A 27846-nucleotide genomic window follows, 5' to 3' on the forward strand; every position below is an offset into this window, starting at 1 on the left:
AGGGTCCCATTCCTCACTGGTTAAGCCTGTCTCCACCTCTGCCTCTCTGTAGGTTCAGAGGGGACTGGTACATCCGATTCCTAAACTTCTAAGCCACTTGGCATTCCAGACCTCAGAGTGACTGTCCACCCACCAGGCTGTGTTGGGTACCATGGTACATTGGCAAGCCCTGACGAGGTATGCCATCAGACAGGTTAGGTGGGTCTTCTTCACAGTGGAGGACCCTGAGGCTGGAATCTAGGTCTCTCCACACATCTAGGACCACATGGGGAGTCTGAATCCAAGGCCCAGGACTTGAACCACTGCGGTTTCTGATGTGATAGCTTTGCTTCTGGGGAGACTTTCCTGGCCCTGAGCGACATTTTTTTTTTCTGGTGGCCCCCTAAGCCCGTTTGGGTTCAATTATATGACTCCTTGACCCCCAATTCACTTATGTTTTTGGGTTCCTGGCTCTGTGTGGACCCAGGTGAATGTCTTGACTGTCCTATGACTACATCTCACTTCCCAAGGCAAGGGTCCGCCACCCATCTTGAACCCTTTCAGCTCCACCACAAGGTGGCTGGCCAGCCAAGCTGGCTTTGGCTCTCCTGCCCCCACCCCCAGGGGCCAGGAGTTATTTCTGTCTTCAAACTGGTGGCCCTCTGTTGGGAACGTCAGAAGAACAGGGACTGTCCCCCTCATTAGACGGGCTCCTGATAGAAGTTGCCATCTTCTCCGTGGGTGGGGGATTGCCTGGGTCCCTCTTAGAGTTGCCTATGGCATCCCTACCCTGACACCACCGCTATGGCCTGCCGCTTCGACCACTGCCCAGTCAAGGGGTCTCCCTGGCTAGTACCTTTTCTGTACTTAGGGTTCCATTTACCTTCATCCGAGGGAGAGTTCTACCCTCCCTCAGGAACCCCACACCAGGGGGCCTGGGCCCCTCCTCCCTAGTTCTTTCTGTCCTTAGGCCAATTCTCTCCTCAAGTTTTCCTACTAAAGGGCCAAGCTGGGTGGGTGAAGGGCCCAGATCTTGCTTTGGAAACTTCAGGTAGGGGAGGTTGTCCTGGGCGTGTCACGGACAGGGACTGCTGTTGGTAGAGTCACAAGGCCTGGTCCCCAGTCTGTCCAGAGGACAGAATGAATGGAGAAGTGGATACAAACAGGCCTTGAGATTTAATCAATTTATTTAAATACTGTGAGTTCAAGGCCAGCCTCACAGGGCTACATAGTGAGACCTTGTCTCAAACAAACAGACAAAAATATTATTGGAGCCAGGCATGGTGACGCCTTTAGTCAGTTGGATCGCTACATGGCAAGCTCCAGGCCATCCAAAGCTGCACAGTGAGACCCTGTCTTAAATAAAAAAGTCTTGAGGCTCTAGCGTGGGGTCCCAACCCTGGCTCCCTCATTTATCACGTATTTGACCCTTCGGCCTCCAGGCCTGGCTCACAGGCTGCAGAGGGAGCAACAGAGCTGAACTCCACACATTTACAGAGCCCCATGCTCTGCTGAGGTTCCACCAACTGAGCCAGCAACACAGGTGGAGAGGGGCCAGCTCCTTGGACCTTGTTAAGCACCCATGATCCAAAAGCTTGCAAGCCTCAGGGATCTCTCTGCGCATATGGCTTGGATGGCGTGATTCTGAGGGGTTGGGGCAAGGGAGTGCTGTGGCACTTGGACAGGAAGTCCATCTTGCTTCATCTCAGACCCAGCCCAGGGCAGATGCCCGGCACACCGGCCTTTGAGGGACTTATGGGACATAGAAGTCAGTCTCAAGGGTCCAAGTGCCCCTTCTCTTTCCCATAGAGATCTTCGTGGAGACTGGAGACTTAACCTCAAGAGGGCCTGGGGACAAGTGTTACAGTGTCCCTTAGCAGTCTCATCCACTTTATTATTATTATTATTATTTTATATTTTATTTTGAGACAGTCTCATCTCAAATCTCCTTGGCTGGCCTCAAACTTGCTATGTAGCTGAGGATGACCTTGAACCTCCACCTTCTGAAGGCTGGAATTACTGGTATGCACCATCACTCCTGGATTATACAGTGCTGGAGCTTGAACCCATGGCTTTGTGCCTGCTAGGCACACACTCTAAGGACCGAGCTATGTCCTCAGCTGTTCATCCATGACTTATACTATAGACAAGGACAAAGGTTGCAGGACAAGAACTATGGGACTAAGCCAGTCTAAGTGTGTGGACGGAGAGCACACCACCGGGAGTTGACGCCAGTCTGCTGAGACAATGTGCCAAGCACCTCACACACGTGCAGTTTGATGCTTGCCATTTCCTCATGGATGGGAACTCCACCACCTTCACTGTTCAGAGCTTATGGAGTTATGAAGCAAGGCTTGGACTCGAACTTAGGTCTATGTAGCTGCCAAGTTCATAATAAGGGCTCACAGACATAGCTGAAGATGTAGTTAAGGGTACAGCAACTGCCCAGCATGTGCAAGCGTCTCTAGGAGCAACCCCAGGGAGCAATCGAGGACAGCTACAGAGGCTGCCCTCACCCTGGCCAGAAGACTAGGATCTCACAAGGCTGGATGGGGACAGAGGAGGGACGGCAGAGATTTAGGAGTGGAGGTGGAGGCAGGTGGGTGAATTAAACAGGCGGAGAGGGTGACGGTGTGGGACTTGAATCTAGCTGGCTACAGTGAGTGACAGAGCAACTCCAGAACAAAAGGCAAAGGGGGCCAGGCCTTGTTTTGAGGGTGGATTCCTAGGTAGGACGGCCAAACGTGAGCTTTGATGAGGTCAAGGTATTTCACACGGGGAGGGACTCAGAAACCATCTCACCCACACCCCTCATTTCTTTCTTTCTCTTTTCTTTCTCTTTCTTTTTTTCTTTTTCTTTTTTTTTCTTTTTAATTTTTTGAAATAGGATCTCACTATGTAGCTCTGGCTGTCCTGAAACTCACTCTGTAGACCAGGCTGGCCTTGAACTTGGAGATCCGCCTGCCTCTGCTTGCCAGGTGCTGGGATTAAAGGCGTGTGCCGCCACCACCTGACTGACTGGACAGGAGTTTTTGACAGCAGGTGACAAGTTTCTCCCTACAGGTGACTACTCACTGGACAGCAGAGCTAAAAGTGCCAGACAGGACAGGGAAGAGGGGACAAGGTAGGGGTACGTGTCCCGACCACTCTTGGTCCCAGGCCAGGCTGCAGGAGGTAGTGGCATTCACGCGACCTCCTTTTGCAGGGACCTACCCAGTTCTCCAGTGACTGTGGACAGCGGTCATCTGGGCCCTACCCTGTCGTGGGTTACTGCAGGGCAGACTGAGACCAACACGCTGCACTCCAGCCTGGCCTCTTTGCTCTAAGTTATTAACAAATGTATTGACATGCCCTGAATCAGGATTGTAAAACCGAACGGCATAAAAAGGACAAACAGGGTCTCCGAGGAGCTTGGTGTACTCAGTTGCTCTATTTCCAAGATAACAACTCAGGTCCTCACCCACAGCTAGGTCCCCCTTTCTTCCTCCGAAAGGAGACAGAATAGCACCAGACTTCTGGCAGCTTCAACATTTAAAGAGACAAGCACACAGGCAGAGAGGGTGAGAAGGACCACGGTACAAATTGTAATAAAAAACAGTGGCCAAGGAATCGATAGCAAGCCCATTTCTGTCTCCAGATTAATGGCTTGGCTCTAAGAAATGGGAGGAGGTCCTGGGGGAGCGGGGAGGAGGGAGACACACACTTGGCAGGTGAGACACTGACCCTGAACAGCACTGTTCTTGGTGGGAAGCTCAGTCTAACTGGGGTGCGGGGAAGAGCCGAGAGGGCTCCCCAGAGGGCCTCCAGCCTCATCCTGGGCTCGGGGGAAAGGTCGGTGCTGGGTTCTGGCTAAGTGCATGGGGGAGCCAATGCTAGGAGTACCACAGCCCAAGCCCCTCCTCTGCTTCATATGTTCCCGAGGATCTGTGTGAGCGTGGGGGGTGGGTGGGGGAGGGGACACAAACAGCCATTTCAGAATGCAGGAGAGACCACATGCTTGTGGGAAAGGAGGCTGCCGTGGGGGTGGGCAACACCAACTAACCCTTGGCTCTGAAAAGAGGCAAGTGCTCGTTGGGGGTGGGGTGGAGTGGTGGAGGCAGGAAGCTGGGCCACCGCTCCAGCTCCTCTGTGGTCCCTCTCATGCTAACCTTGTCCCTGTGGGCAGCTGGCTGTGGCTGGGCAAGCTGCAGAGTTCTGTCTGGTCTCATCCGAGGACGGAGGCAGAGGGCATTCCCAGTCCAGAATCCTTTAGTCAAAGGCCCGGCAGGCTGGCAGTGCTCGTGCACTACAGAGCTGAGCACTACAGTTGCTCACTGACACCCCAAAGGTCTGCGACCCCAGGCTCTTTCGGGGTGGTCTCAGGCTTTGTCCTCCTGTTGTTCCAACCAGCCCTGGTCAGTGGGCAGCACCAGCACAGGTACACCCCGGGTCTGGCCCTGCAGTTAGGAGCTGTCTCTGGGATTCACAGGAGTAGCATTCTGCCAGCACTGAGCAGGGGCTGGGCCCAGGAGACCAGACGCTTGGAGAGGCTGGGGCCCCCAAAGTTATCGGAGCAATGGGATCCTATTCCGGCTGGGGAAGCAAGGGGGACAGCGATGGGGGCTGGGCATCGGCAGGCCCACCTGCTGCTGAGTACCAGTGGGCTGACAGCTGGCTGGAGACTGGGGGAGCAGCTGGGGAGCTGGTCAGTCTGCTGGCGAAGAGCGCCAAGGGCCGCACACTCAGAATCCTCAGATTCTAGGGGCCATCTTCCCACAGGAGACTGGATGGTCCAAGACCTTGCTAGTCTATCTGAGGGCTGCCAGAGAATGGGGTCTGGAAAGGAGAGGCAGTTCTGTGAGTGGCCAAGGACAGGCAGGAGGCTTGGGGTCTGGACTCAGGACACGGAAGAGGAAAGGAGAAAGTACGTCTGCTACCATTTGTCTTGGCACCACAGGGACTAGAGGCTCTTGGGACAAAAGATGAGGTGTTTGGCCAGATGGTCCCTGGCGGCTTCTCAGCCCTGCCACCCGGGAACTGGATCTTGTGCTTGTGGCTGGCGAGTGCCAGGTCTAGGTCAGAGCAGGGGTTCATAAGAGCTGGTCAGAAGGTACCTTGGGAGGGGGCACAGGCAAACCGGCTGGTTCCCCCCAGACATCTTGCTTCTGGTCCTGGCACCTCGCCAAGCCACTGCAGGGTCAGCTGATGCCTTTATGCTGTCCACTGCCCCCTTCTGCTCTGGGACACCCGGAGTCTGGCCGCCACTTCCCTTCTTCATCCCAGGAGATGCCGCCCTAAGATGGGCTGGCTGGCCGGGGGGTGGACTCTCAAGACAGAGGGGGTCACAATCAGAGCCAGGGACCCTGACAGCCTGTGGGGGTAGGCACACATCCTGTAGGAGGAAGGCCTCCCTGACAAGGGGGTCTGCTGGGTTGGGCTGAGCACAGGGAAGTGGCCTGTGCGGGGCACCTCTGCGGGGGTTTTGCGTGGTGAAGGTGGAGGGCTTTGTTTGACTTTGCCACTCCAGGGCAGCCAGGACTGTGTGCTTCTTTTGGCTCTAAGATCTGTGGTTAGGGTTGGTCACAGAATGGATCAGAGGCTGTTCCACTTGGTGGCTGTGCCCTTTGTCACTGCACAAGGCAAAACAGAGCTTCCTGTCCAAGCTGAATCCAGAGGCAGTGATACAGGCAACTGGGGGAAGCCCCGGCTCCAGGTGGGAGAGTGTCTGTCCTTGGTGGACAGCAGGGGAAAGCTGGGATCAGCAGGCCCCGAGGTCCTCACTATGCAATCCTTTCTGGAGTGGATAACTTCTAGAAAGGGAGAAAGACCTTGCTTGTCACTCATCTTGGAGGGACCCAGGGACTCTGTACACCCATTTTTAGCTAGTCAGAGTTGCTCTTTCTCCACCACGCCCACAGCCACCTCTTATATGAACTGGACAGAAGACAGTGGAAAGAAAGGTAGAACAGTACAGCCTGGCTCCTGACGCGGTTAACCTCGCTCGGGGTTCTGGGTGTGACTGGTTCTGCTCATTTGGGGAGGCTGACCCCAAGAAGGTATGTCCACAAAGCTGTGGCAAAGCCGTGGTGCTGGGCACTGGGAGGATGCTGGCCAGGGGGAGGCGCAGGGCATTAGATACGGCTGGGGTGGGACAAGCCCAGATCCCAGCGCTTCTGGTATTACACACGCCAAAGAGGAGACTGGGCAGGCAAGGCTCCTTGACTTGAACGGGGCTCCCTCAGAACAGTGTGGGGAGTGGCTGCCTAGTAGGGAAGGGGCTCACCACATGGAGCAAAGGTCTCCTGGCAGTATTCACAGAACCCCCTTCTTCTCCTGGCCATGGTGCATGCAGCTGGCCGCAGGTTTGGTTCCCCATGCTTGAGTTCTCTGGGGAGGGTACAGGGTGGGGACATGTGGTCATTGCTGGGGCCCTCAAGGAAGGCTGCTGCTTAGGACCTGGAGCTCAGACTAGGGAGGGGAAGACCGAGATGGCATAGAGGGCAGGCCTGACCTACATCTGATACCACATAGGCCAGGTGATACGAGAAGCGCCGGGGAGGCCTCCCTGCGGGCTCTCTCATCTGTGCTCACCTCACTCGTGTGTCTGACACCACAGGTGACAGTGAGTGGGAGCCGAGAACCCTTGTAAGGAGTTCCTCCACATCTACAGCCATTGGCCTGCAAGATGGAGGCTCTCAAGAGCAGGAAGGGCCGTTCTGTCCTCAGCTTCTCCGGCTTTAAATCTCCCTTCTCTCGCGCTAGCTGGGTCCTCTCACAGCTGCCACTTTTTACTCAGGACTTTCAAACCTCCTCCTCCAAGCCTGGCACAGTGGTTCACATCTGTAATTCCAGCACTGGGGAGGCCATGCAGGAAGGTCGAGAGTTCGAGGCTAGTCTGGTCTAAAAGATGAGACACTATCCCAAATGAAATAAATAAGGCAAATCTCTTCTACAAACTGCTCTCTGGAATTTCAGCCCCGTATTGCAAATAGCCTAAAGGGTTTTGATGTTTGGTGTCCTAGCAAATTCAGCAAGTCCAAAACATTCCCTTTTAAGGACTTTCTAAGTACAACTCAAACTGAAGAAACACACAGAAATGTTGATAAATTTGACTATACACAAGGTATATACACAGCAGAAATCATCAGCACAGTTAAAAGCGAAGCCACCAATTACAAAGATACTCACAAGTTAATAAAACAGGGCTCAGCACCCTAATGAACAGAGGGCTCCTTACAAGTCACAAAGGGAGTGATCACTAGCCCAGGAAAATGAGCAGAGTATGAAGAGGGTTCACACAGAAAATTCAAAGGAGCAAACAGGACAATCCGTCTAACACGGTTCATTGTAAGAAAAACTAAAGATTAGATAGATCTGTTCCGACAACTGTCCCAACACACGCTCCAATATATCAGATTGCCGGGGGCCAACAAGTCTGACAACGTACAGCGCTTAGCAAGGGGAAGTGGAAACAGTGATTGTGTGTGTGTGTGTGTGTGTGTGTGTGTGTGTGTGTGTGTGAATGTGTGGTGAGAAAAGCCATTTGGCCACACTGATGACAATTACGAATGCAGGCACCCTCTGATCCAGCATCGCCACCTCAGGATTTTATGACACAACTACACATTTCTTATAAGTACGTATTTGCTGCAGCTAATCTGTGTCCATCAGCAAGAAACTGGTTAAACAAAGGACAGCAGATTCAGGCAATGGCATATTCTGCAGCCAAAAAAAGTGTGTGTGTGTGTGGGGGGGGGGATAAGGACACTTTTTAGTAGTAGTTATAAATTATTGAAGCAGCACCACACGGGCAGGTGCCACTTGTCCCCCGGTTCAGGAAAGCAGTTGGAGAGGCACGCACTCATGCAGAACCGGAGGACGGATGCAGGACACACTTTTACTTTAAGCCTTTCATAATTCTTGAATTTTGAGTGCATATGTGTGCTAAATATACATGTATGCTATATATATATATATATATATATATATATATATATATATGTATACATATATATCTCTATCTATGGAAGGAGAGAGAGGAGTCCCACTAAGTAGCCATCATCTTCCTACTTCAGGAGTGCTAGGTTACATGTGCACCATGCCCAGCTTAATTATTTTAAAAATGTAAAAATTATTCTTATATACACACATTGTGGGGTGCTATATGCACAGAGAACCCTGCTTTGGCCCAACCCCTCACTAGGCTCCTCACAGTCAAACACCAAAATCACATTGCTTCATTATCCCACCTCCCCCTTACAGCTTCTACAACTCCACTGTAAACTCGGGGCCATCCCAGGCCTAGCTGCTGCCTGGACACCTAGGTCACCGGTGTCTGGTCCCTTTTGTACCTGCTAGGAAAGGATGAGAGCACTTGGACTCAGCCTCAGCTCTTGACACCCCGCCCCCCCCCGACACACCCTTCATCTACGACCACTGTGTCTGTCCTTCTGCCCTCTCGCTGCACTGTTTCCTGACCCACAGCTTCCATCTGCTGACGGGCTCTTCTTGGCTTTTCAGGCACTTTGGCTGAGCTTTCCTTGTTCTGCTGCTGGACTCCGTGAACTAACCTTGCGACTCAAGTTAGAAAGGGTCTGAAAAGCCGGGCTGGTGGCGGCACATGCCTTTAATCCCAGCACTCGGGAGGCAGAGGCAGGCGGATCTCTGTGAGTTCGAGGCCAGCCTGTCCTACAGAGCGAGTTCCAGGACAGACTCCAAAGCTACAAAGAGAAACTCTGTCTCAGAAAAAAAAAATACACACAAAAAGAAAGGAAGGAAGGAAGGAAGGAAGGAAAGAAGGAAGGAAGGAAGGAAGGAAGGAAGGAAGGAAGGAAGGAAGGAAGGAAGGAAGGAAGGAAGGAAGGAAGGATCTGAAAATATGCCAGGCATGTCCTGTAACCCCAAACTTGGGAAGCTGAGAGGCCCCAGGGCAATGAGGTCAGGGCCAGCCTGGGTTACACAGAAAGACTGTGTGTGTGTGTGAGTATGTGTGTGTGTGTGTGTGTGTGTGTGTGTGTGAGAGAGAGAGAGAGAGAGAGAGAGACAGAGACAGAGACAGAGACAAAGACAGAGAGAGACAGAGACAGGGAGAAAGAGACACATAGAGAGAGAGACTCTGTGGAGAGACAGAGACAGACAGACAGAGATACAGGGACACACACAGAGACAGTATGAATAAAAGAAAGGGCCCTAGAGGATGCCTAATCATCACCTGAGCTGATTCCTTCTTTTTATTTTTAGTTTTTCAAGACAGGGTTTCTCTGTGTAGCCTTGGTTGTCCTGGAACTTGCTCCGTAGCCCAGGCTGGCCTCAAACTCACAGAGATCAGCCTGCCTCTGCCTCTCAAGTGCTGGCATCAAAGGTATGTGCCACCACTGCCTGGCCTGAATTCCTTCTTTACTTGGTCAGTGAAAGCTCAAATTCTCAGGACCTGCAGAGTGGGAAGACTGACAAGCCTGTGTGTCACCATGACCACACAGTCCAGCAAGTGACCCCCCTCCACACACCATGACCACACAGTCCAGCAAGTGACCCCCCACACACACACCATGGTCACACAGTCCAGCAAGTGACCCCCCCACCATGGCCACACAGTCCAGCAAGTGACCCCCTCCACCATGGCCACATAGTCCAGCAAGTGATCGCCCCCCCAAAGCCCTTAGTCAGTCCTCATTTTTAGCCCAAGTGTCAAGCTTTGGTGTGACCTGAAATCACCCGTGAGCTTTTAAGACCGCGTCTTTGGGGTTCTAATACCAGAGAGCCTAAGCATGTGTGTGAGTCCATAATGCAGGGATCAAACCCGCGGCTTTGTACATGGCAGGAAAGTGTCCTCCACTGAGCTCCAGCCCCAGTGCTCAGCCCTTGGTTCAATGTCCTACCTTGTAGCTCAGGTTGGCCTTGAACTCGTTATTCCCCAGTCTTTGCTAAGGTTACAGGTGTGCACCGTCATGTCTGACTCTTACCATTGCAGATTCTGATCTGCAGGTACAGGCAAGAGTCCAGAACATGCATATATTAAAGATAGCTAGGGGATCCGCTTTGTGTCTGTGTGTGATGTAAGTGCACAGAGACACAGAGAGGCCGGGAAGGTCACTGGTTGTCTACTCCTCCACTCTCCACCCGTCCCCTGAGGCAGAGTCTACTACCGAACCTGGAACTAAGCTGGCAGTCAGAACACCCAGGCGATTCTCCTGTTTCCACCCCCACAGTGCTGGGGTTCATGTGTGCACAGTCACGCCAGGCTTTTCTTACAGGTGCTGGGGATTCAAACTCAGGTCCTCACGCTTGTCCAGACAGTGTTCTTACCACTAAGCCATCTCCTCTGCCCCTGGGACCTGCATTTTCAGGAGAACCCAGGGCACTCAATGATGGTGGTTTTATAAATCTGAATTTCAGAAAACAGCCTATTGCTCTCTGGACACTTAAATCAAATTCTTCGAGCCGGGTGGTGGTGGCACAAGCCCTTAATCCCAGTGCTCAGGAGGCAGAGGCAGGCGGATCTCTGCGAGTTCGAGGTCAGCCTGGTCTACAGAGTGAGTTCCAGGACAGGCTCCAAAAGCTACACAGAGAAACCCTGTCTCAAAACAAACAAACAAACAAACAAAATCAAATTCTTCAGAAGGGTAAATAAATAAATAAAGAGTCCTAGTGTGTCTCTTCTCTGGGCTAAGTTCCCAGAAGAGACTTTGCCAATGGAGCAAACAGATGGCCAGTGCCAAATCTGACCAGCAGGCCCCTGAGGGTGGACCTTGGCCTGTAACCATCCGTGGCACTCAGGAATCAGAAGGACCTACCTGGTACAGTGTGAGCTGTCTGGGGGTGACTGGAGTCTCTGGGTCCCGGAAAAGAAACTTCAGGAAAGGATTTAGACAGATGGTGGCAAGGACAAAGCTTCCTGAAACACACGAAAACATTCCGTTTGACTCCAGTGCTGGGAGGGGAAGGGGCTGAGGAGGGCACAGAGTCCAGACCTGGGGCCTCCGGCCTTAGCTCCGCCTCCAGCCTTAGCTCCGCCTCCAGCCTTAGCTCCTCCCACTTTGTCCCTTGACCCACACCGACTTCTGAAGGTTCTAGTCTGGCAGAACCTAAACGGACGATTTAAGCGACAGCAGTGATTTCCATGTCCTTTTGTTTGTTTGTTTGTTTGTTTGTTTGTTTGTTTGTTTATTTAAACCACCTTGGTAGGTGGCTTCTAAAAAGAAAGATTTTTTTGGGGGGGGGAGATAAGAGTCTCATTATGTAGCCCAGGTTGGCCTTGAATTCACTGTGTCTGAGACTGGCCTCAAACACTTGATCCTTTTTACCCCCACCTCCCAAGAACAGGGATTATAATTATAAGCCACCACACCCAATTGGGGCTGCTGTTGAGTAGGGAGGAGAGGTATGGTGAAGGTTCTGGATAGCTAGACCGAGTGCTTCTGGCAGTTTGCCTCAAGTTGCAAGCATTCAAGACACTTCTAGGGCCAGAAATGATTTGTGTGTATTTGGCAAACCCTGCTGACTGAGGTCAATGCCAGGCACACCATTTGGTTATACCAGCGTGTGCTCTGGAGGGGCAGAGTGCAGTCCCATGGGCTCCTGTGGGTAAGACGGAAGTCTGTGGCCTCAGGAGGGAATTAAGCAATGAGTCTTCTCGGATGTCAAGGAGAAACGAGTACCCACCGCTCTAGCACCCTTCCATCTTCTTTCTGAGTGACATTTTGTCTCTGCGTCTACAGACTTGAGGTTGGTCAGGCTAACGAGCTTTGTCGAGCACATGCTACAGAAGAAGAGCACATGAGAAGAATCATAAGACAGCTTGGAGCTGCACCGTCTCCGCTCTGGCCTACGACCCAGGGGCAGACGAGCTAGGCCCCCCTCTGTCGGCAATGCTACTTGTGACTGCCTACACTTTCAGCTGCAGCCCCAGGACCAGTGTCCTGCGTCCACCCTGGTTGTGAAGGAGATCGGGGTTGAAGGACACGTGCTCAATCTCACTGGAAAGGCAGTGTCCGAATCCCCTCCCTGTGTTCTTTCCATGTACTTTGGGCCAACAAAGTTGCTCTGTATGGCCTTCAGACTCTGGGCCCTTTGGGGGAGTGAGTACCATGCGAGCTCCAGGCCGTCATTAGCTGCCATCCCTGAGACTGAAGGGCACAGAAAATTCTTATCCCAGGTAAACATGGACTTAGTTCCTTCAGTAAACTAAAAGAATTATAGATTTGCACATACTTTTGACCTAGCACTTTCTGAAGACTCAATAAGCAATATGGCTCCTAAGAGTTCATCAGGTTAATATCACCAATCAGTAGCTGTCCTGTTTTTGGCAAGACAGGCCATTATGGAGGACAGAGAGGTCAAGGTGGAGGGAACACTGGGCAGGGCAGTTTAGGGATCCCGACTTCGATTCTTGCACCACAATTGGCTAGGAAAATGGCAGTACACCTATCCCTTGTACTAGGCCAAGGATGGGCTCTCATGTTTTCACCCAGCAAGGCTTCACTGAGTGTAAGGTAAACCCCAGTGCCACGTCCCACACCTTCAGTCAGGAGGGTACTGCTATGACCACTCCAGTAATAATTCAACAGTAAGCATCGGCATATACCCTGGCAGAACGCAGCAGCAATAATGAACCTGCCCCGCTCATAAAAACAGAGTATTAAATGGAGGTAATTCATACAGGATCGTTAGCCTCTGACTCATCTCAAGGAGTATCAGATGTTACCTCCCCTAGTCTGTGTGAGTCCTCTGACAGTGGGAACACCAAAGTGCAGGTACATGTTCTGTGTCAGCTGGGGTCCCATGAGTACCTTTCCCTCCTTCCTGTGGGGACAAGCAGAGAGCAGGGAGGTCTCACTCACCAACTCCCACCTTCATCTTTGAGGAATGGTGCCTTCAGTCTGGCCACTGTAAAGGGAAGAATGCAGGCATTAGCTGCCCGTCTGTCCCAGGGCAGGCTGCACCACACACACCGGAAACTCTCGGAGAGGCATGTCCCTGCCAAAGCTTAAGAGCCCATGCCGTTCCATTTGGCAGAGGCAAAGCACTCCCCACCCCCACCTCCTCAGCCTCTAGCCCAGGGAGACAGAGTCACATTACTGAGGGACAGGCCACAGGGTTGCCCTATAACCCTAGACATGCCCTCCCTCAGTAGGACGCAGGACTTGTGTGGGGTTCTCAGGCTGCCAACCTCCAAGGATGCCATCTCTGTCAGAAAGTTGGCTGATGGGAGTAACCAGGCCCTGGTAGTTTCTAGTAAAAGCAAGGTTGAAGTCCTACAATGTACCAGGTCCTTCCTAGACCTTGGATCCAGGTGCCTCAGAATCCCGAGGGACCTGAGAACATTGTCCAGGCAGAGGTCTCCATGAAGACTTTTGTTTTTGTTGTTTGTTTGTGGGGGAAAAACAGAGACAACAGGGGATGAAGAAAGCGTGGTGCCAGGGAGGTATGGTGTCACAGCTGAAACCCCAGCACCGAGGCCGCCAGGTAGGCGGACCACCACACGTCTGAAGCCAGTCAGGGCTACACGCTGAGACTCCATAAAGCAAACAAAAACAGGAAAAAGCAGTGTTTGTGATTTTAATAGCAGGGTGGGTGACAGGTGAAAACCACCGCAGGTGAACGCTGCTTCCGGATAATCAGGGCAAAGGAAAGGGGGCCGAAGAGACAAAGGGGATCAACAAACCCTGAGACTCACCCTACCAGCTAGTTTACAAAAGCTCACGGGCACCAAGACCCATTCCATCTACTCAGTAACCGGGAGTGCTGCTCAAGACGAAGCCGGCAGGCTGGAAGCCAGAACTAACAGCCGCATTTTCCCCAGAGGAGCTGGTGACCCCCAGGCCCCGCCCCACTGGGGGCCATCCTGACACCCAAGCAAAAGGCGGCCTTTTCTCCTCGGTTAACGGCTCCATTAATCACTTTCAGGGGATAGTTTCTCGTCTCTCTAATTAACTAAGACAGTGATTAAAATCAAGTCCCCCATAGAATTCCTTGAATTTAGAGCATGAGGAAGTGCCAAGCAACTTTTCTTAGCTCCTGCTTGTTCACGGATAAATGCCACCTAAAGAGCAGCTTTGGGAGACGCATCCAGGGGAGAAAGCTCCCGCTGTCCAAGAGGAGCCGGGAGACAGAGTCCATCAATCTGCCTGTTTGTCAGTTTCAGAGAGTTTGGCATTTCTGAAAACGGTAGGCAGCTGTCAAACTGCCCACCCCAAACTGCTACTGAATCAGAAGGAAAAGGATGCCGAACTTCAGTGCGGAACAGCCCGGAGCTGCAGGAGCCAGAGCTCCGGCATGGGGTCCTGGCTCTCGAGGAGAAGCCGGGGCCTAGCAGCTTTGCACTTGCACTTGGATGGACTTCTGTCTCCCCAGAGATCCAAGGCTTGAGCCCTGGAAACATGAGGGGAAACACAAGCTGGACTTGCTTCCTGCCACAGAGAAGTGAGCAGATGCTGCCTCCGAGGGAGCCGTGGGGAAGTGTTTATAGAGGGAGGGATCGCAATTAGATGAGGGAAAACTTCCACACTGACCTTTCTGTGTTCTTGACTCTGTTCCTGGACGTGTTCCCTAAAGGGGAAGGGAAAATAGGTTAAGGATGTAAGGGAACTATGGGGGGTCGAGGATCTGGGCCTGTAGGGTGAGTTGCTGCACTTTGCCTCCTGGAGGGCTGCAGACAGTCTCAGGCTGTGAGCTGGAGTGGACCTGGGCAGAGCCTCCCAGGGCCACGATGAACATGAGGCCTCTGCGGATCCTGCTGGTGGCTCACTGGATGACAGAAGGTGAGCAGAGCGGAGCAAAGCTTTGAGATTCCTCAGGCCCAGGTGGGAACTGGAGCTGCCCTACTGTGAGGAGTGTGACCCCATTGAAACTAAAGACGTCAAGGCCCCACAGAGTGGGCGATCACGACAGCTTTTATTTTCTAGAAGCTGCTGCCTTCCCAGACCACTTTCTAGGACCAGGGCAAAGACACTGGACATTCACTTCCCAGTTCCTGTTATGTAAGTCAAAACCAATATTAAAATCAAGGTCAATTTGGGCTGATATTCAAAACTGAATGGGGGGGCGGGTGCTGGAGAGATGGCTCAGCTGTTAAGTGTGTACTAACTACTCTAGCAGACTCAGTTCCCAGAACTCACACAGGGTAACTCACAACTGCCTGTAACTCCAGCTCAGGGGGCTCTGTGGCCTCTGGACCCCTACAGCACCTGTACTCATGTGCACATACCCACACAGACACATAATTAAAAATAAATCTTAAAAAACATAGGTGGAGGGGGCTGGAGAGATGGCTCAGCAGTTAAGAGCACTGACTGCTCTTCTAGAATACCCAGGTTCAATTCCCAGCACCCACATGGCAGCTCACAACTGTCTGTAACTCCAAGGTCTGACACCCTCACACAGAGATGCATGCAGGCAAAACACCAATGCATATAAAATAAAAATAATTGAAAAAAAATAGATGGAAACAAAAAAAACAAAGAGCTGGGGAGCACAGATAATATTCAAAACTCATTCCAAAAGACTCCAAAATGATTACATTAAAGCAAAGTAAAATACCATGTATTCTCACAAAAGGATTTTTTTTTTTTTTTGGTCTGTTGTTTCTGAGTTCAAACCCAGGGTTTGGTGTGTGGTAGGCAAGTGCTCTCTCTGAGTAAAACCCTTAGCCCAGCAGGGGAGGATTTCTGACATATTGGTTCTTTGTGCATGAAGTCCTAGAGCCCTGATAATCTGTTCTTACTGCTTATATCAGGGAGAGTCCTGCAGCTAAGGAACGGGAGTTGGAGGTGGAAACTTTCTCGTAAAAATCTTTTCTAATTTTTAATATAAACCTATTAAACAGAAGCAAACCACCCCTACCACCACACACACACACAGACTCCTCGACTTGGGCTGTGGAAAGGGCAGTGTCAGGCTGAGCCCTCCATTGGTCTGGATGTGGTCTGGGATTGCTAGTTCTGCTCTGGACAACACACAGGTCTGAAGGTTGAATTCTTCCTGAGTTACGCTTGATAAAGACACCGTGATCTTACGTGAGCCTGGGCTCTCTTAGTAATTTTTGCTTTTGTTTTTGTTTTTGAAGACAGGGTTTCTCTATGCAGCCCTGGTTGTCCTGGAACTCTCTTTGTAGACCAGGCTGTCCTCGAACTCACTGAGATCTGCCGGCCTTTACCTCCCAAGTGCTGGGATTAAAGGCATGCACCACCACTGCCGGCTCTCTTAGTATTTTTATTTAATTAGCCATTTAATTTTTTTGCTGCCTACTGAACCTGGGCCCTTGTGCCTGCCAGGCAAGCACTCTACCACTGAGCCACATACCCAGCCAAAGCTTGGGCTCTCTATGGGGGTATACGTGGTTCTAACCCCAGAGAAGGAAAAGCCAAAGAAGCGTTCGTTCGGAAGATGGCAGAGTGGAGCTACAGCACCCCTCCCCCGCCCATGCAATCTGTAAGCTCATTCCCAGGCCAAGAGCTCTTCTTCCTGGCCAGCAGGGCAGGTGCATTTGCACGTTTTATCTGGGCCAGGACAACCCGGAGGCAGCCCCTGGCCCAGGCCACAGTGAATGTTTCAGCACTGTACACGACCCACAGCAGGGAGAAAAAGCCATAGACACGAAGCAGTCATGTGACTGCAGCGCTGAATGGACAGGAAACACCAACCCGGGTGGTGGAATGACCAGTTGTCCTCTGGACCAGGATGACCTGTCTTCGCCTTTTGTTCTTGTCTCTCTGTCCACAGAGACCCGAAGGACAGCTCTGCGTGTACACCTGCGTGTCTCTGAAGAAGACATGGGCTCCGGGCAAGGCTTCCACCACCTACCCAGTACAGAACCTTTCCTGTATGGGCTCTAGCCTGGCCTGCTAGACCACACCAGCCTTGTCTGCCATCTTGTGGCTAGATGTCACCTCTGCATTTAGTGACAACAGGTAAGGACCTCGGTCTCTACCCCGTGGAAAGATGGTCTCATGCTCTTATAGAGTGATGGATGCAATTCCAGTTTGGACTGAGGTGCTTCCTGATTCACCAGGGGCTATAAACTATAACCACGGTGGTGCCTGTGGGAGAGGCCTGATTCACACAGGTGTGTCCTCAGGTGGAAGACCCAGCGGGCACTCAGGTCAAGTCAGAGAGGGCTGACATGTCAGTGAGAAGAAGTCTCCTCATGCCAGACCAGGAAAGTCTTCCCCAAGCCTTGGGGTCCTGGAAGATCTTGACACACCCAGGGCCTGTCTGGAGCAAGGCCCTAACATAGATCAGGGAAAACCGGGTTCAAAGTGGAGCGGGGTAAGATCTCTCACCGCCAGCTCTTCTAGACAAGTATTCAGGGTCAGCTTCTCCCACAGCAGACAGAACTAACAGTTAGGCTACCCGGGGCTGGAATATGGGCCCCGATGCTCATTCTGGAGTAGACTGTGGAGTTTACACAACTCTTCCTCATTTGTCCAACAGAGCAGAACTAGGTGGGTATTAAGTTGGTGATTCCTAGCATAGAATAAACAGAATGAAGAATGGCCACCAGTTTCAGGATTACTTCTTTACTCTTTTATTTTTTTTTTAAAGATTTATTTACTTATTTATTTGTGTATACAGCGTTCTATCTGCATGCATGCCTGCATGCCAGAAGAGGGCACCAGATCTCATTTTAGATGGTTGTGAGCCACCATGTGGTTGCTGGGGATTGAACTCAGGACCTCTGGAAGAGCAGCCAGTGCTCTTAACCTCTGAGCTGTATCTCCAGCCACTACTTCCTTACTTTTAAGATGGGACCAGAACAACCATTGAGTTAGCTGGAGGACAGCTATATTAATTAAAATGTTCCGGGTCCTTGTCTAATGCTTCAAACCACAACCCACACTTGGGCTATCTGCTACCCCGCTTTCCCAAACCCTCCCACCCTGTGGAGCCACAGAGTAATTGAGCATTTCTGTTGTCCAGCCATCGGACGCCTACAGGCCCACCACTCCTCTCAACGGTGACATTCCTAGTCACAGCAACCAAGCTCCCCTCCACAGGTATCCGAGGGGTTAGTAGTGCCATCCACATGCAGGAGCCCCACTCCCCAGGAGCGGGAGCTGGTCAGGAGGCTGCTGCTCCCAGCGCCACCTCCACCGTCTCTTCCCCCAAACGACACAGCAGAGACTTGAGGCTGGAGCATGATGGGGATGGGTGCATGTAGCTTTGAGAGCCCTTGGTCATCTGAGGGGGGACGCCCTGGGAAGGCACAGGAGAGAGCATAGTGCCTGGAGACTCCACCTCAACCCCCAGGAAGGCACGCACACCCTAGCCTCCACACAGGCAGGCCAGGATGGTGGGATGGACTGGTGACGGGGCCTCCTGTTTGGATCTGGCTGCTTTGTGACTTGACTCTAAGGAGGGCCTCTGTGAGGAAGGCTGTCTGCACACCACAAGCACATATGTGAATACCAGGAAGCTATGCTGGCAGCACCATCTCCCTCATTATAGTCAGGGGCCTGATTGCTTCATATATATGTACACACACACACACACACACACACACACACACACACACACACACACGGGTTTGTACTATGATGCTGAGGTTGGCCATGAACTTCTGGGCTGAAACAGTCCTCCTACCTTAGCTTCTTGAGTAGCTGGGACTTCAGGCCCATGGCCACTGAGCCTAGTTTCAGGCATCCTGGTTTTACTTTAATGAGTCTTCTCTTTAATGGCATGTGTTCATTTGAACCACGTGTACGGCTTACCTGTACTGTAGTACTGGGTAACCACACATTGCCTGGTACTGTCCACTTGGTCCCCTCTTGCCCCAGTTCACCTGGCCTCTGATGGCCTTCTGCAGTAGCTCCTTCCCTCTGCCCAAAGACATCGGACAGGGAAAGAGCGGTGAGGCATTCCATGGAAGCACAGCACATATACAGACGTTTACAGTGAAGCGATACCTTGGGTTATGTCCCTCAGAAACCTGGAGCAGTGACAGCTGAGGACAGGCACAAATCAGAGTCCAGAGAATCTTTAGGAGGAAACGATAAAGCTACATGTAAGTTTAAGCTACCCAAAGGGAGCTTCAATCTATACCCTGGTAGAGAAAGCCTCTGTGATTCATCTGTGGTCAAACCATCACAGACATTTGAAGACTCTCTTTAAGCATTTCTCCATAAGTAAAATAGTAAATGCTTCATTTGAGGTTTCTGTTTTTTTTTTCCTTTTGGTTTTTGAGACAGTTTCTTTGTATAGCATTGGCTGTCTCAGAACGAGCTGTGTAGACCAGTGGCTTTGAACTTACAGAGATCTGCCTGGCGTGTCCCCCCAACCCCCCCACACCCTCCCAGAATTTTTTTAATTTTGTGTTTTGGAAGCCTTGTCCTAATGTGATGGCATAGTGTATCTTCATAGAAGTTTTATTATTAGCCTAAATTAAACAACAAATAAGAATGTAAGCCTTAGAGGAAGAGAGCCAGAGTATACTCTAAGCTGAAAATGAGACATGGGGCTGGAGAGATGGCTCAGCAGTCAAGAGCACTGGCTGCTCTTGCAGAGGACAGGGGTTTGGTTCCCAGAACCCACATGGTGGCTCACAGCTGTCTGTAACTCCAGCTCCAGGGGATCTGATGCCCTCTGCTGGTCTCTTTGGGCACTGCACACACACTGGTGTACAGATACACACGCAGGCAAACACTTACACACATAAAAGTAAGAATTTAAACATAACAACAACAAAAGCAAGACATGTAGCTCAGCTGGCAGAGCGCTTGCCTGTCAGGCACCAAGTCCTGGGTTCAGTCCCCAGTCTGGTATAAAACCAGGTGTGGTGGCATATGCCTGTAATCTCAACACCCGAAGACGGAGATAGAAAGGTCAGAAGTTCAAAGGTCACCTTTGGCTACATAGCAGTTCAAGGCTGTATAAAACACTTGCTTCAAAAAACAAAAATAAAGAAAAGGGATGTGTGTATTGTATTAACTCTAGGCCCTCCCTTCAAGAGACCAGGGAGAGGGAAACTGCTGTGGCTCCAGGACACTCCTGTCCAAGCCCAGAACAATTCCAACCAGCTTTTTGGCTTTGCAAAGGACTCTTCTATTTCTAAACCTTTAACTCTGAAGTCCCCATAAAACGTGACATAGTGGACAGGCAGTGGTAAAAGTGAAGGAGGAGGAGAGGGGGAGGGAGAGGAGGGGGAGAGGAGGAGGGGGAGAGGAGGAGGGGCACAGTATAAAAGAAACAGCAAGGATAGCAGGATGCTGAGCAGCTTAGACCCAGGGCTATGATCAAACAGTCTCAATCCCTGAAAGCAAACGCTATGAAACCAACCCAGAGGCTGCCAGAGTATTCACCAAAGCCTACTTCCTTTGCTTACTGAACATGTTTTCCTACCCCGCAAAGGTCTTCCCCACTCTCGGGGTTTCTGTGAAGTCCTGACGTGCCTGTCTTTTAGACTGTCCAGGGTAGTTCTGACCTCCCTGGGGCTGGGGCAGTCTGCAGCTTGTCCCATCATTCTGTGCCTTTGTTTCCCTGTGGCTGAACACAATGTAACTGACTTCTTTGCTTAGAAAACCCTCAATTACCTGAAACCAGATCACAGGGATGGCTGAAAACCAAAAAGCAGATGTAGAATTGTCAATATCAGGAGGCTGGGAAAGGAAATCTTTGCTGCCAGAAGTTCCAGAATCAATGTCTTTAAATAGACTAAATGCAGTTCTGAACTGAAGCCCTCAAGAAGACGTCATCCTGAAATGGGATAGGGTTTATATATATACAATTCAGGTTTTCCTCCAGGAACTGCTGTCCCTGACCCAGCAGCAGAAGGCCATATGCTTTGAGTCCTTTGACAATGTGAGATTACATGAAGAAAGGACATTAAGAGCGGTTGGTGGGCCATTGTTTTTCTGTGTTATACAATGAGCGAGACATGGCGACCCACGCCTTTCATCCCAGCACTCAGATCCCGTGTCTACATAGTGAGTTGTATGCCAGTTAGTGTATACAGTCAGTCTCAGTCAGACCCCCACCACCACACACGCACACACACACACACACACACACACGCACGCACGCATGCACGCACGCACACACTCACTCTCTTTGCCTCAATCCCTCTGTCCAGCACAAATCCCAATTGGTATTAATAACAAATTTGTCCAGCACAAATCCGTGTGGGAGAAAAGACGGACATAAACAAGGTGTAGTGGCAGGCGAGTAACAAGTGGCATTCTGGGAAATGAAAAGCCCTGCTGTACACATCTGTCCAGTTCTGGGGAGTAAGGCTCCCTGTGCCGATCTGAAGCTACTGACACCGTGAAAATACAAGATGAGGATGCTCCAGAAGTGTGACTTGATGGGACACCTGGCGCTTAGGTTATTAGATTCCTTGAAAAGCTAAACAAAGAGTTATCATAGGGCCAACAATTCCACTCCTAAGTATTTGTTACCAGAGAACTGAAAACAGGCATTCAGACAGATATCCACGTAATGTTCCCTATAGGACTGTCCACAATAGCCAAAATGTAGAAAATCCAAACAGCTGAGTGAATAAGCAAAATGTAATCTATAGGACTGGAGAGATGTCTCAATGGTTAAGAACACATTGCAGGGTGATAAGTGGTTAATCCCAGCAGTTGGGAGGTAGAAGCAGGTGGATCTCTGAGTTCGAGGCCAGCCTGGTCTAGAGAGCAAGTTCCAGTATGGCCGGGATACACAGAGAAAGCCTGTCTCAAAAAAACTAAGAAAGAGGGGCTGGAGAGATGGCTCAGAGGTTAAGAGCACTGACTGTTCTTCCAGAGGTCCTGAGTTCAATTCCCAGCAACCACATGATGGCTCACAACCATCTGTAATGAGATCTGGTGCCCTCTTCTGACCTGCAGGGATACGTGCAGACAGAACACTGTATACGTAATAAATAAATCTTAAAACAAACAAACAAACAAAAAAACCAAAAAAAAAAAACCAAAAACAACAACTAAGGAAGGAAGGAAGAACAGGTACTGCTCTTCTAGCAGACCTGAATCTGGTTCCCAGTTCCAGAGGAGCTGAAGCCTCTGGCTTCTGAGGACACCTGCGCTCAGATGCACATACCCACACAGAGATACATACACATAATTAAAAATAAATCTTGGCTGCATGGCGGCGGCGGCGGCGGCGGCGGCGGCGGCGCACGCCTTTAATCACAGCACTCAGGAGGCAGAGGCAGGTGGATCTCTGTGAGTCCGAGGTCAGCCTGGTCTAGAGAGCGAGTTCCCGGACAGCCAAGGCTACATAGAGAAACCCTGCCTCAAAACAAGCGAACAAAATCTTTAACATGTATATATCCCTACAATGGCTATATTATTCAAAAGAAATGAAGTTGTGATAGGCACTGCAACATGGATGATCCTTAAACATTATACTAAGACCAGGCATTGTGGAACATGACTATGGTTCCTGCACCCAAGAGGCTGAGACAGGACACAAGTTCTAAGCCAGGCTGGCCTGTAAAGTGAGACTGTCTCTACAAATAAGCAAATGAATAGTTTTAAACTATGGAGAATAAGCCAGACACAGAAGGACAAGTGTCAGGTCTGATATGAAGGATCTAAACAAACTCATGGAGCTGGAAAGCAGATGGTAAATGATCAGGGCCATGGACAGGAAACATAGGAGTTATTAGGTAATATCTACAGATTCTGTTCATGGTGCTCAGGAAGTTTTGAAACAATGTTGATGGTTTCATGGTATTGTAAACATTAATTAATGTACACCAGGAAATGCCTAAATGAGCATGACACAGTAGCACCTGGTCTTCATGGACAGACTTTGTCTCAAAAAACCAAAAAACGCTGGGTGTGGTAGTTCACACCTTTAATCCCAGCACTGGGAAGGTAGAGGCAGGCAGATCTCTATGAGTCTGAGGCCAGCCTGGTCCACAGAGTGAGTTCTAGGACAGACAGGACTACATAAAAAGACCCTGACTCAAAAAACAAACAAAAACCCACCACCAACAAAAAGGGCTAAATTGGTATATTTTGTTGCGTTTTAAAAAATCTTTAGAGGATGGAGAGATGGCTCAGTGTAAAACATTCGCCCCATGAACATGAGGCCCTGAGTCCAAATTCTCAAAATTCATGTAAGCAGCACCCGATAATCCCAGTGCTCCTACATGCCCCCACACATACACATAAAAAATAAATAAAAATGTAAAACCCTTAGTGTTATAGCTTAGGATTTATTTATTTTCTTTAAAATTTTTATTTATTTATTAATGTATATGGGTATTTTGCTGTGTGTGAAGTACGCATGGAGGCCAGAAGAGGCATCAGATTCCCTGGGACTGCAATTAAAACTGGTTGTGAGCTACCATTTGGGTGCTGGGAATGAAACCTGGACCCTCTACAAGAGCCCATTCCCTTAACTGAAGAGCCACCTCTCCAGGCCCTAAATCCTTTTTCATCGTGTGTGTGTGTGTGTGTGTGTGTGTGTGTGTGTAGTTACAAGCACAAGGGCCAGGAGAGGCCCGAAAAAGGTGTCAGTACCTCTGGAACTGGAGTTACGATAGGATTGAGTCCTCTGCAAAAACAGTACATGCTCTTAACTGCTGAGCCAGCTCTCTGGTCCCTCAAACTACAGCTCAAAGGACGCATCTACCTTCTTCAGAAATAAGCACTAGAAGGTAGTAGTGGGGCAACAATCATCTTACATAATTGTGGCAAATTGTTCAACGGCCACACATTCCTCCCATACCAGCATATCCACACCTTTTGCAGCATGCCTGCCGCTGTTTCTCCCATCAGGAGACAGAGCCCACATTCCCATATCTTAAATCTAACCTATTTTCATTCACAGAGAAAAGTGGAAATAAGATATGTGTTTACTCTGCAGCCTAGGCCTGACAGCTTCCCTTTTGGGAAGGATGTTTATGACTACTGCATAATCAGCTGGTCTAGCTTACTGGAGACACAATACACATGTGTAACATGTTAGAAGTTTCTCGTACGATGTATAGAAACTCACATAGTGTCAGGTGTATAGTCCTTCCCATAAATACTCAAAGCAGAACTTACTCACCCACCCGTAGCTGGCTCCTGATCAGTAAGTCCTGTCCTATAAGCCTCTCTGTAAGTCATGGGGATAGAAACAGAATGTCACTAGAAAGTCAGCTTAGCTGAGAAGAGCAGTGCACATCTTTAATCCCAGCACTCAGGAGGCAGAGGCAGGTGGATCTCTGAGTTTGAGGCCAGCCCAGTTTACATAGTGAGTTCCGGGTCAGCCAGGGCTACACAGTGAAGACTGTCTCAAAACTAGATAATAAATCGTCTTAGGTAAATAAATATCTAGATAATAAAATATTCTCTCTCTTCCTAGTTGTGGGACCCTGGGCAAGTCAGTCTCAGTACCTCATTTCCTCCCTTCCGATGTAGCAATTAATAATAAACACGTGGCATGGTGTGCACATGCATGTATACACACAAATAAAACAAGTATACCGAAAAGAAATTAAGAGGAAGTTATGGTAATAACTGTTATGGTAATAATCTGAGTAGTTGTTGAATGCTGGCCCTGAGAGTCAGTTATAGCTTTGTTTCTTTTTCCTTTGTTTTGTTTGTTTTTTGAGACAAGGTCTCATTATGCAGCCTTGAATGGCCTGGAACTCACTATGTAGACCAGGCTGGCCTTGAACTCATGCCTCCTGAGTGCTGGGACTGAAGGTGTGCTGGCACCAGGCTAGGCTAGACATAGCTACTTTATTTATTTATTTATTTATTTATTTAAAGATTTATTTATTATGTATACAGTGTTCTGTTTGCATGTGTCCCTGCAGGCCAGAAGAAGGCACCAGATCTCATTACAGATAGTTGTGAGCCACCATGTGGTTGCTGGGAATTGAACTCAGGACCTCTGGAAGAGCAGTCAGTGCTCTTAACCGTTGAGCCATCTCTCCAGCCCAAGACATAGCTACTTTAAATCCTTTCCTAATGTCAAATTCTCCAGAAAGCCTTTCCCAGAATCAGTCCTTTGACTTTCAGTTCCGAACAAGATAAACAAAGTCTACTGACTTCATTTAAAAGTATATACTTTTTCTTTTCTTTCTTTTTTTTAAGTTTTGAGGACATGTGGGGGTATTGCTTAGTTGGTAGAGTGCTTGCTTGACATGAAGTAGGCCTGGTTCAATCCTCAGAACACAAAAAAGAGCATAAATTTATTTTGGCTCATGATTTTGGTCCAAAGTCAAGGAGACACATACGATGACAGCCTTTTCCCTGGTAGAGTCCGTAAGACAATACAGGGTATTACATGGCAACATGTAAGGAAGCCACACATGTGGGACAGTGTGTGTGTGAAGGGTCCGATTTCTATGGCTTTTTAGTTCATTTACAGAGTTGGTCACCCTAAAAAGAACCTCATGTCATTTGTAACCTCTAGCCTTTCTTTCTTTCTTTCTTTCTTTCTTTCTTTCTTTCTTTCTTTCTTTCTTTCTTTCTTTCTTTCTTTCTTTCTTTCTCTCTCTCTCTCTCTCTCTCTCTCTCTCTCTCTCTCTCTTCTTTCTTTCCTTCCTTCTCTCTCTCTCTCTCTCTCTCTCTCTCTCTCTCTGGTTTTTCAAGACGGTTTCTCTGTGAAACAGTCCTGGCTGTCCTGGAACTCACTCTGTAGACCAGGCCGGCCTCGAACTCACAGAGATCTGCCTTCCTCTGCCTCCTGAGTGCTGGGATTAAAGGCGTGTGCCACCACCGTCCGGCTTCTAGCCTACTTTCTATCTCTAGATATTTGCCTTTTCTGAACATTTCATATTAGAATCATTAAAATCTGTGGTCTTTTGTGTCTGTTTGTCCTCACATAGCATGTGCATAAGGCCTAATCATGTACCAGTTTATCTGCTGTATTGTCAAACAGTATTCTACTATATGTATATACCCAATTCTGTTTATCCCTTATATTTAAATGATTTTTTTCTCACTAATATGTGTAATGCTGCTACGAACATCTGTGTGCACATTTTTGTGTGAATCTGTTTTCATTTCTCCTGAATAGGTGCCCATAAGTAAACTTGCTAGCTCATATATTAACACTGTGTTTAACATTTTAAGAATTTTATGGCCTGTGAATTATATTTTAATAGTGCCATTATAAGAGGAAAGGGGGGAGGGAAGAAAGAAAAATTCCTAAAAATGCTGGCAGTCATTTAGAGTAACTCTGTATTCTTTAAATTCCAGGAATAAACAAATTATTTTCCTAATAGGAAGTAGTAACTTTATACATTGTTGGAAATGCCTGGAAACCACAGGCCTCACCCCACTCAGCCCCTGCTGACAATCTTCAAAGGCACGTGCACTCACAGGTTGGTGGATGGCCCTTGTCAAAAACTGCAGATTCTGGCAGCAGGTAGATCCAAATCAAAGGATCTTCCAGAAAAGGGCTGTCTCCCATCCCTTGGTGAACTCTTCTGATACCTTCCTGGACAAATGCAAAGTCGCAGCTGTGCCCCTGGAAAACAGTAAGAGAGAGGGAGAGGAGCAAGTGGGAGGGGGGAGGCTCCTGTGAGCCAGGCTCCCCTTCCGACAGGCTCAGGCTGCATGCTAGGCCCGGCATTCAGAGACAACTGTGAAGCTCCAGCTTTCACCTCCACAAACACAGGATGTGGAAAATCTAGAGTTCTCACACGCTCAGGGTGGAACTAGGAAATGGTGTGTTTATACTCTAAAAGTTTAGTAATTTCTTCTTCTAGGGAAGGAGGGATTAGAGGAACGAGACACCTTAGCACCTCTCAAAAGCGTCAGGTAGCAGCGTATTGGAGTGAATCTTGGGGCGCACATGCGCACGTGATGCTGTTAAGCAAGGCTTAGCCATGAAATCAAAACCCCATGCAGTCGTTTGCACTGAAGAAGGCAGCCAGAGATCGCAGCTCAGCAGAAAAAAACCCTTCATGTTGACAACCATATTGGTGTCTCAACTGAGACTTACTGTTGATACTAGACTGTTACGTAATCTCACACACCAATAAGTGTTTGTATCTCAGATCTGCATTTGACAGACCATTTCCTATATCACGTCTTGCTTGTATCTCTAATTGGAAACAAGACCCAGACACCAACACAAGAGTATGGCCAGAGACCATATGGTGTGGGGGGCTTCCTGCTGGTTAGGACGATATGAGTCCTCACATTTTCCAAACCTGTCCATCTGCTATTTCAACTGCAATTACGTCCACTGGAGCTCATTTTCAACCAGCTTGCACGTACTTAGAAAAACATATGTCTAAATTTATGGAATGCAATTTAAACGAACTGGTAAACTCGGTCTGCGGGCCTTGAAAGAGAAACTTTGTGCAGAACAAACACTAGCTACAAAGGAGCTCCCACTGGAACTGTTGGGGAAGACTTGACAGTTAGGGAAGGCCACAGGGAAGCACTGGAACAGGAAGTGATAAACCAGTCGCTGTACAGAGTATCAAATATGTAAGTATGCTGAACTTTCTGGTGACGACCATCTACGCTGAACTGGAAGGTACAGAGTGGTGGACTGTATACTTTAGGAATCAGTACACATGTATTTTCCAAGCAACCTCACTAAACTATACAAAAGGGGTTCTTTGAGGAGCTCTATGTAATAATTTTTTTTTTTTTTTGAGACAGGGTTTCCCTTGTAACAGTCCTGGCTGTCCTGGAACTCTCTTTGTAGACCAGCCTGGCCTCAAACTCACAGAGATCTGTGTGCCTCTGCCTCCCGAGTGCTGGGATTAAAGGCATGCATCACCACCGCCCAACTTTCAATAAAATTTCTACAAAGTATTTTTATTTGTCAACCAATTCGCCTCCCTTCCTCCCATCTCTCTCTCCCAGTGCTGGGCTCAAACCCAGAATCTTAGAAAAAGCACAGCAAGTGCTCTACCACTGAGCGAGGACCCCAACTCCTAAAAAAGACTGAGGTTTTTTTTTTTTTTTTTTTTGGTTTTTCAAGACA

General features: G+C 49.3%; 1 protein-coding gene and 1 pseudogene across 1 annotated transcript; one reads left to right on the forward strand and one right to left on the reverse strand.

Moving 5' to 3' along the window:
* Positions 1-5035: 5035 nt before the first annotated feature.
* On the reverse strand, positions 5036-27183 carry Dbf4b (DBF4 zinc finger B). Its single transcript, XM_052756372.1, is given in 12 exon segments — positions 5036-5496; positions 6242-6403; positions 10929-11042; positions 11580-11716; positions 12798-12843; positions 14469-14505; positions 16599-16714; positions 17935-18051; positions 18727-18931; positions 20298-20483; positions 26217-26263; positions 26266-27183. Coding segments are annotated over 12 exon segments (1824 nt in total). The 5' UTR covers positions 26462-27183.
* On the forward strand, positions 26714-27268 carry LOC128121472 (proteasome subunit alpha type-1-like; annotated as a pseudogene).
* Positions 27269-27846: the final 578 nt, after the last annotated feature.

The sequence above is a fragment of the Peromyscus californicus genome, unplaced genomic scaffold (genome assembly GCF_007827085.1).
Source record: "Peromyscus californicus insignis strain IS unplaced genomic scaffold, ASM782708v3 Scaffold_3__1_contigs__length_106647218, whole genome shotgun sequence".
Lineage (NCBI taxonomy): Eukaryota > Metazoa > Chordata > Mammalia > Rodentia > Cricetidae > Peromyscus > Peromyscus californicus.